The sequence below is a fragment of the Emydura macquarii genome, unplaced genomic scaffold (assembly GCF_026122565.2).
Source record: "Emydura macquarii macquarii isolate MOO-44397 ecotype Brisbane River unplaced genomic scaffold, CSIRO-AGI_Emac_v2 contig_1390, whole genome shotgun sequence".
Classification (NCBI taxonomy): domain Eukaryota; kingdom Metazoa; phylum Chordata; order Testudines; family Chelidae; genus Emydura; species Emydura macquarii.
Window position 1 is genome coordinate 19818612 of NW_027131527.1, and position 10084 is coordinate 19828695.

General features: G+C 41.9%; 1 protein-coding gene across 1 annotated transcript; it reads left to right on the top strand.

Moving 5' to 3' along the window:
• Positions 1–1772: 1772 nt before the first annotated feature.
• Positions 1773–9610, top strand: LOC137156268 (lipase member N-like). The gene is given in 6 exon segments (XM_067552989.1): positions 1773–1869; positions 2121–2238; positions 5557–5755; positions 8934–9008; positions 9010–9046; positions 9518–9610. Coding segments are annotated over 6 exon segments (531 nt in total). The 5' UTR covers positions 1773–1860.
• The last annotated feature ends 474 nt before the right edge of the window (positions 9611–10084 follow it).

Consider the following 10084-nt stretch of genomic DNA (forward strand, 5'->3'; position numbering starts at 1 on the left):
TCTCCAGCTGAGCAGTCAAGATAAGCAATCCAAGATGGTAGCAATCTGTTTTGTTTTTTGTTGTCTGCAAGATCTGCTCACGGGAAACCTAAAAGTCCTCCTCAGTGACAACTGAAATTACTCCTCTGCACCAGAAATTCTTCACAAATTAAGTTTAGAGAACATGGGAAAAGCGTCTAAGATAGGATTGCAGTCCCCACTATTCATGGGAATGTATTCCTTCAGGCAAGGAGGAGATGGAAGAAACAATGAAGAAAATACTGCAAGGAGTACCAAGCCATAAAATCATTGAGCTAGCATCAGCTTTATCCCCCACTCTCAAATCCTTTAGAGCTGTTGTAGATAGCTTTGAAAAATGATGAACCCCTATTAATGCCGTCAAAAGTGGGAAACTGCAAAATTACTTTAAAAGTCTGCTTACTGAAGTAGATGACCTGAAAGATCAGTCTTAGATTACCTGTAATCTTAAGTGGACAAGCAGAGAAAAGCATGTTAATAATCTGCTGCCCTGTACTTGCACATCATTGCAATTGAAGATACAGACTTTGATTTAGACATAATGCACATGACAGTTTGCACTCTAGACCCTTTCCAGTGCATGCAGTAAGCACTTATAAGAAAACTCTTGTCTCCAGCACCCAGAGAAAGATCTGAGGCTTGCTAGAGACTTGGACTGTATTTGGTGAGAATATTTCAAGGTAGTCAGCTTACAGCTGTGAATGTAGAAATGGAGTCTCCATGCTAGACATTCTAGTTTGTTAATGTAAATACACAGCTCAAAAAGAGAGGATTAAAGTTTGCAGTACGGTGGCCAGCCAAAAAAGATCCTAAACAGAGAAAAAGCTAGATTCGTTAATGCTCCAGAAAAGGCAGATAAATGTATTGAATCCTGTGAAGATGTGGATAATTTACAAAGAACAGCTAGAGGAACAAGCTGTTCCACCAGGAAGAAGAGAAAGATGGAAAGGAGAATACAGAAAAGATTGCAGCAGAGAACTGTCTTTCTAAATTGTGTTACTGGTTATTTTCTTCTTTGCTTAATTACAAGGGAATGGAAAAAGTTTTTCTTACTCTGGAAAAATTGAAAATATTAAGGGAGATGGTGGAAGCCTGGTCTGGTCAGCTACTTACACTGTTATGTGTATAGAAGTTGGCATCTCTGTGTTTTAGACAGTATGTGTAAAGGCTTGCTAGTGAATTAGGTCCTAATTTTCAAAGACGCTGAACATCTGCAGTTCCTATCCATGGCACCTCTGATAAACAGATCTTTATTGCCTTGGACATTAGCCATTAAGATGATTGGAAATTTGATCCACTTAGATCCATAATATAAGGAATTAGGACTTGATCCTTCAGTCATTGCACATGGAAAGGGCTTAAACCATCTGGTCATCAGCTGCCAGGGAACGCCTGATTCAGAGGTTGTTATTGCTATTAGAGATGAGCCTGAACCAAAACCCCACATCAGAGCAGTCCCTGAATGACGGGAACGCTCAGATTCTCATCCAGATCCAAACTTTGAACCTAACTCCTATTTCCTTAGTGTGCTGAGCTATTAATTTTGATTAATAATATTTGATTAATTTTGAATCTGAACATCACATCTGAGCCTGATCTCTACCTGCTGTAATGAACAGGACATTAAAGTATAAAGTAATTATGGCTCTTTACACCACACCTGCTGAGTCATCTCTAATCATGTGTGTGGTGCTGGAAGACTTAAGCATGATTCAGATAGCACTAATATGGTACATGTGTTATTCCACGCAGGCCCAAGATGTGGCCTGTGACGTGTTTGATCCATGGAATTGTTTTGGTGCAAGGACTCTCTGACAACTGGTCAAATGACAACAAATATATATGAATATTGTAAGTAATGTATTAAAGAGGGGGAGAAACAGTGAAATATACGTTATTAATTCAGCCTATTATTTTGTGGAATAAACTGACAGAGCCTATAATAGATAATGCCCCACAGTTCAGTATTCCCTGAAAATATCTCACCAGAAACTACTTCTAATAAAAACCCCTAATAGTGAATACGTGGCCTAGGAAAGCCTTAAAAAATTAAAAAGCTTTCGGCAGTTGGAAGCTAAAGCCTTTGATTTTTCTTCCTGCAGAGTGAAATAATCACATACAGGGGCTACCCCAGTGAGGAGTATGACGTTGTGACAGCAGATGGCTACATCCTCAGTATTAACAGAATTCCTCATGGGAAAGTAAATGCTGACAACACAGGTAAAATTTATGTGCATATTAAATAGGAAACTTGTTGTAGCCTTAAATTCCTTTCTGGCTTAAATCGGAGCTAGATTGCAGACATACATGTAGGGAGTTTACGGGAGAATTCTGCGAGTTGATTTCATGGCGTTTCCCTTTGAACTGCTCTTAAAAGGAAAGATGGGTAAAGTTCCCTTCCTCCCTCCCTGGAAGGGTTTACCGCGAGCGCCTTACTCTACTCTACAGCTCTTTCCCACCCAGCCACCACTGGCAGCACCAGGTCTCCAGGAGCCATGCTGCCATTCACAGTGTCCTTCCCTGGCTGTGCAGTAGCTGTCACAAAGGACAATTTTATGGAAAACAGTTGGTGCTGTGCCCGGGCTCTGCCCCAACCTCTAGTGGAGAAGCTTCCATGGGGCACTGAGTGGTTGAATAGGAAGATACTACATAGGCCTGACGCCACCCAGGCCTTGTACCTGAGGCAGCCTTTAGATCTCAGTCTTCTCCACTCCTGGGAACTGAGGCCATGTTAGAGAAACGCCTATGTCCTGTGTTTTGTTTTTTGTCTTGTCTCTTTCAGTCTTTACTTAAGCTACAGGTCTGATTACTCAGTTGTCTAGTTTTTCTGAATGAGATAGTATGACTAAAACTTAAGCATGTAGAACATGTAGCTGAGGTTTAAACTACTTGTTTTATTTACTCTTATTAGATTTCTACTATTGCATAAATTTATACTTGGAACCCGCAAAATATTGGACATAGTGTAGACTGCGCTACATTGGTGCAGCACGTCTGGTGAAGATGCTGTATGCCAATGGGAGAGCGCTCTTCCATCGGCATAATTACTCCACGCCCACGAGAGGCAGAAGCTACGTCAGTGGGAGAGCGTCTCCTGTGTGGATAGCACTTAGGTCGCTGTAACTCGCGTCTCTCAGGGGGGTGGCTTTTTCACACTCCAAGAGCGACGTAAGTTACATTGACTTAAGTGGTAGTGTAGACCTGCCCTGTGTTTCTTTAAAATTCTGTTGTGATGAAGCTCATTGTGCTTGGATCACCATTTGACGGTTGTATTAAGGTCTGATGTAAAGAGCAAGCCAGAAGAATCCATTTGCAAGTTATATTGGTCCTGCAAAACTCAGGAACTATGCTATATATTCTTGAGCACCATCTTATCCCTTAACTATTTACATATATACAGGCACTGCAGACTAGTAATATGTAGGTGAGCTGTGATTGTTAATGGGAACTCTTGACCCCTTTGGCATAAGGGTAATTCCTTTTTTAACTGTTGCTTTTTTGAAGTGTAAAATTAACCAAGCACAAAGGAACTAAAATATTAATATATAATTGGTTATAACTAAAGGTGTTTGTTTAGATATTTCATTTGTAACCTCGGCTCACTGGGCTACACACTAGAAACACAACCATTAGCATTAAAGGAGTCACATACAGGTGAAATGTGAGCAATCGATCCTCATGGACCTCCATCTAAAGATGGGGCTCTATTATTGTTACCGGGAGTGAGTATTGTTTTCATTTCATTGTTTTCATTCTCTGTAGTTTTAGTTTTATGAGGATGTTTGTGGCTTTGTTTTGTGCTGTAAAGTATACATTTTAATTTCTGCAATATGCATGGAAGAAAGGATATGTGCTTATAAAAATTAAGTCTACAAATTTTTAAGTGTGTTTGCTCACGGACACATTAGTTTTAATTTCATGTCAGTGCAATGATCATGACAATGGACAAAAGTTCCTTACACATTAATTGAACCATCTTGTGTCCCTACCCCTTATACCACTGTTTTACCTAAGCATTTCAGCAGGCATTCTGTCTGCTCTGCATGAATGTGTGTGACATTTTTGTGAAGAATGGGGGAGTTACCCCGAGTAGCAGAAATGCTAGTTTTCCTGCATCTGACATTCCTGTCCTGGTCTTTAGCTGTGGGAAAGTCCATCTGTAGCTTCAGTCTTGGAGGTATTAAACAATGTCCCTGCAAGGACCTCAAATGTGCAGAGGTGGAAGGGGGAAGGCTCCTTTACCTATTAGCGTACACCAGATACCAACTCTTTGGGACAAGTGTTTACAACCCACATTGAACTAGGATGATTGGTAGAGACTTGTTTATTCTAGGTCAGTGATTTTTTCAACCAGGGGTATGAATACCTCCATGGGTATCCAAAGATCTTCAAGAGGCTACATCAACTCATCTAGATATTTGCCTAGTTTTACAATAGGCTACATAAAAAGCACTAGCAAAGTCAATACAAACTAAAATTTCATACAGACAATGACTTGTTTATACTGCTCTATGCACTGTACACTGAAATGTAAGTATAATATTTATATTCCAATTGATTTATTTTATAATTGTATGGTAAAAATGAGAAAGCAAGCAATTTTTCAGTAATAGTGTGCTGTGACTTGTATTTTTATGTCTGATTTTGTAAGCAAGTCATTTTTAATATGTAGGTGAAACTTGGGATGCACAAGACAAATCAGACTTGTGAAAGGGATACAGTAGTCTGGAAAGACTGAGAGCCACTCACTGTTCTAGGTCACCTACGCGAAACTGTGCACATATATGAGTGCAGGGAGTGAGGTAAAAGTAATGACTCTGAAAAGGAAATGCTCGGACATGCAGTGGTATAAAGTGCACTGGCACTCACTACATGACACTTAAAACCAGATGTTATAAGAAGCTCCTGGAAGAGGAATAAACATGGACACTGAGTGTGGGGGAGAGCAAGAGAAACTGATGCACTGAGATTTAGTTATTGTGGGAACAGGTGTGGAATACTTGAGGAAACTGAACTCAATTGCTTCCATTCTCTCCAATAGAAAATGAGAGCCTGGATCCAATAAACAGGGTGATGCTCACTAACCTAAGATACAACCAGATGTATACTGCTTGGAGCCTAAACTACATAACAAAATCAAATATTTTGAAAATCAAATACAATAGGACTAATACTGAAAAGGCACTCTCTGCATGTAGCATTGTAATAAATAAGTCATTCCCTTAAATCTCTAAAGATTTCTATGTTTAGTAATGATACATTTGAGAAACACCATTTTTCCTTGACATTTTTCTTAGGTTTAGACCCATTTACACAAAAAATGAAAGAAGAGTTCTATGTACTCTTCCAACGGTAAGGGCATGTGTCTTTAAATTAAAATTATTTAAAATACAGTCTTTGGCAATTCAACTAAATATCTCTGTCCCCTGGAAGTTTATGTTGGATTAAGGAATTTGACTATGAAGCATGAGTGATGTTTTATTATCAGTGTCATAGAAGTTTTGGTTGTGTGGAATATTCAGTGTCTCTCTCTTTCAGGTCTGAATCCTGTTGTGTTTCTGCAGCATAGTTTGCTTGCAGATGGTAGCAGTTGGATCATTAATCTCACCACAAGCAGTTTGGGCTTCAATCTAGCAAATTCTGGTTATGATGTTTGGATAGGAAATAGCAGAGGGAAAACCTGGTCTAGACGACACATAACCCTTTCAGTGTACCAAGAGAAAATCTGGGCTTTCAGGTAGACTATAATTTTGGGGAAAACTAGGACATGACCAATTTATTTTGTTTTGTAAAATGGTGCAATGAAACCATTGTCCTAATAAAGTAAGAAGTAGGCCAAAATTCTAATTTTGTGTGTCCAATTTCACAATTAGAGCTGAATGTTCAGAGGTGTTGAACATCTCTAGCTCCATTCAGTTCAATTGGAGTTGTAGGTGCTAAGCATCTAAATAAATCAGGGCCTTGAGAAGTCCGACTGCGCCCCCAGAATTAGTGAGCACACAAAAATATGTAGACCTTATTGTCTTTCTCTGTCAATATAGTATTTGGAGTCCTCTGGGGATGAACTCTAAAGTTGTTATGAGCACAGAATAAATCTGTTAAATCAAATAATTGACCCTATTGTGTGGATTTGAAAAAGGAGTAAAACAGTTCATCATAGCCCTGCAACAATAACATAGCCGTGTATCTAAAACAATGCATTCTTATTTTCAAATACAGTTTGCAGCTAACATCCATATTTACTGGTGTAGCTGGAAAAGAGTTTAAATATATGTCCTTATCTCAGGGACCTTAAGGCTAAAAAGCTAGGGTAAGGTTGCCTAAGAGTAGAGGATTTGGAGCTACGCTTAGGGTTCCTATGGGTAGGGGTCCACGACCTAGGTTTACGGTTCCATTGGGTAGGGGTCCGTGCCCTAGGTCTAGTGTTCCTAAGGGGAGAAGACCTGGAGCTAGGGTTAGGGTTCCTAAAGGTAGGGGAATAGGAGGTAGGGTTAGGGTTCCTATAGGTAGGGGACCCCACCCTAGGGTTAGAGTTCCTAAGGGTAGGGGACTTGGAGCTAGGGTTAGGGTTCCTATAGACAGGGGACTTGGAGCTAGGGTTAGGGTTCCTATAGACAGGGGACTTGGAGCTAGGGTTAGGATTCTGAAGGGTAGGGGACTGGGAGCTAGGGTTAGGTTTCCTATGGATAGGGGACTTAGAGCTAGGTTTAGGGTTCCAATGGGTAGAGCTCCCTGCGGTAGGTTTAGAGCTCCTAAAGGTTGGGTACTTGGAACTAGAGTTAGAGTTCCAAAGGATAGGGGACTTGGAGTGAGGGTAAAGGTTCCTAAAAGTAGGGGACATGGAGCTAGGGTTAGGGCTCCTGTGGTTAGGGGGCTTGGAGCTAGGGTCATGCTTCCTAAGTGTAGGGGACTTGGAGCTAGCAGTAGGGTTCCTAACGGTAGGGGACTTGGAGCTAGGGTTAGGGATCCTATGCATCACGGACTTGGATCTAGGCTTAAGTTTACTAAGGGTGGGGAAATTGGAGCTAGGGTTAGGGTTCCTAAGGGTAGGGGACTTGGAGCGAGGGTTAGGGTTCCTAAACATAGTGGACTTGGAGCTAGGGTTACGGTTCCTATGGGTAGGGGACTTGGAGCTAGGGTTAGGGTCCCTATGGATAGGGGACTTGGAGGTTGGGTTAGGGTTCTTATTGGTTGGGCTCCCCGCCCTAGGGTTAGGTTTCCTATGGGTAGATTTCCCCGCCCTAGGGTTAGAGTTCTTAAAGGTAGGGGACTTGGAGCTAGGGGTACAGTCCCTAAGGGTATGGAAATTGGAGCGAGGGTTAGGATTCCTAAGTGTCGGGGCCTTGGTGCTAGGTTTAGGGTTCCTATGGGTAGAGGACTTGGAGCAAGGGTTAGGATTCCTGTGGGTAGGGGATTTGGAGCAAGGGTTAGGGTTCCTAAGGCTAGGGCACTTGGAGTAGGGGTTTGGGTTGCTAATGGTAGGGGTTCCACCCTAGGGTTAGGGTTGGTATGGATCAGGTTCCCCGCCCTAGCATTAGGGTTCTTATGGGTAGGGGTCCCCACGCTAGGGTTAGGGTTCCTGTCAGTAGGGGACTTGGAGCAAGGGTTAGGGTTCCTAAATGTAGGGACTTGGAGCAGGGGTTAGGGTTGCTATAGGTAGGGGTCCCCATCCTACGTTTTCAGTTGGTATTGGTAGGGGAACCCGTGTTAAGGTTAGGGTTCGTATGTGTAGGAGTTTCCATCCTAGGGTTAGGGTTCCTTAGGGTAGGGACTTGGAGGTAGGGTTAGGGTTTCTATGGGTTGGGCTCCCTGCCCTAGGGTTAGGGTTCCTATGGGTAGAGGTCCCTGCCCTAGGGTTAGGGTTCTTAAGGGTACGGGATTTGGAGTTAGGATTAGTGTTCCTATGGGTAGGGGACTTGGATCTAGGGGTACAGTTCCTAAGGGTAGGGAAATTGGAGCGAGGATTAGGGTTCTAAGGGTAGGGGACTTGGAGCTAGAGGTAGAGTTCTTAGGGTAGGGGACTTGGATCTAGGGATACAGTTCCTAAGGGTAGGGAAATTAGAGTGAGGGTTAGGATTCCTAAGTGTTGGCGCCTTGGTGCTATGGTTGGTGTTCCTATGGGTATGGGTCCCCGCACTAGGGTTAGGCTTCCGAAGGGTAGGGGATTTGGAGCGAGGTTTCGGGATTCTAAAGGTAGGGGACTTGGAGGTAGGGTTAGGACTCCTATGGATTAGGGACTTGGAACTTGGTTTAGGGTTTCTGTGGGTAGGGGTCCCTGCCCTAGGTTTAGGATTTCTATGGGTAAGGGACTTGGAGCTTGGGTTAGGGTTCCAATGGGTAGGAGACTTGGAGCTATGCCCTTAGAAGTGGAAACTGAGGGTGGGGTGCTTGTAGGACTACTCCACATCATGTGGAGGTGCTCCGAGATGGCATCTCTCTGGCAGTATCATTTACTTACCTCACTGAATCTGGGATCCTCTCAATTTGAGCCTTACTGCCACTCCTCAGTATGCCTCTGTGTACTGAGGCTTGGTGTTTGCAGACAGACCCACTGCAAACTTTCAGGTCTTGGTAACCTTTTCTGCCCCATAATTGTCCTGTTTAGAAGGGATGATGTGTGAGTTCCCATGTAGTGCTCTTGTGTGCACCCTGGTGTCAGCTAAAAGGTTTAGGGTTGTGAACAAAAAAAACTTTCTTCCTCCTGTGTTCAAGGAAACAGGACTTTGTACATTCCTTGTAAGTAAACAAAGTTGCCCTAGAGGTACCAGCCTCCTTCATCAATGTATCCTCCTGACTGGAACAATCTGTGAAACCCTGATTATTATTTTTAACTACCTTCTACAGACAAAAAAAAAGTGTGCTATATAAGAGCCTGGGGGTAGTATTAATCCAACTTGATGGTATTTGTGTTTGAGTTTTCATGAAATGGGCATGTATGACCTTCCAGCGATGTTAGACTTTATTCTGAATGAAATTGGACAAGAGAAACTCTTACTTTGGCCATTCTCAGGACTCCACAATAGGTGCAGTCAGAAGAATACAAATAAATGTGTTTCATGTAATGTGTCCTTAAGCAGCAGCAGAGAGCTTGGTGTGACTTATTCTTAATCTCAGTTGACATGGTTTTATAATTTGGGTTTGGCCAGAGTAAGTACATGGCTGCTGTCTGCTTCCATTCAGCTGTGCACAAGTGAGAGAGCAACTACAGACACTTGGGGAAGAGGCCAATATATTTTCCTGTTAGCTTCCAGACTGAAACATTTGTTATCTAGCAACATGTACAGCTCTTGGTTTCTGTATAATACTATTGTATAATACTGTTTCAACTATCATTCTGTATCAGACATGGTTTCTTACAAACAAAATATCACTAGTGAGTGTGGGACAAACATCTGCCTTAATCAGATCAAGTGTTTGAAGGAATACAGCTCTACATGCATATTTTGCATTGCTGTAATTTTTTCTAAGATGGTTGCCATTAATCTCTTTGATTTCTCAGCTTTTTATTGCATTTTCAACCATGCCTAAAAATCTAACTGCTGCTTTGGCTCCTGCCTACACATTTCAGAATAGCAAAGGCCCTGGGATATAATTAGAATTTTTTCTGAGGTTGTTTTGAGAGTGAGTTTTACAAAACTTATTACTCTAATAATGGGGGTGAGGGGGTGTGTGTGTGTGGTTTGTTTGTTTGTTTTTTTTTAAAGGTGATTAAATGGACATTTAGAAACTATTCTTTATGGCCACAGACAAGTTTTACGTACATACATTTTTCATGTGGTGATGGGGAAATGACCTTTTAGATTAATGTACAGCATGTATATATGCCTTTCTGAATGACAGATTGCACAATGCCAACTGTCTCTGCTGTACATGCAAAGTGAACTAGTTCAGGTTAACTTTTTACCATATTTTCAAGTGCTTCAAAGCTGTCACAGTGTGACAAATGTATTGGGTCTAGGGCTGGCTGAAAAATTGTTCGTGAAATTTATGTTCACTCTCACGGAACATGCTCTAATGGAAAGAGGTCATGAATAGAATGGAATTTCAACTTGAGCATTCCTTCAAA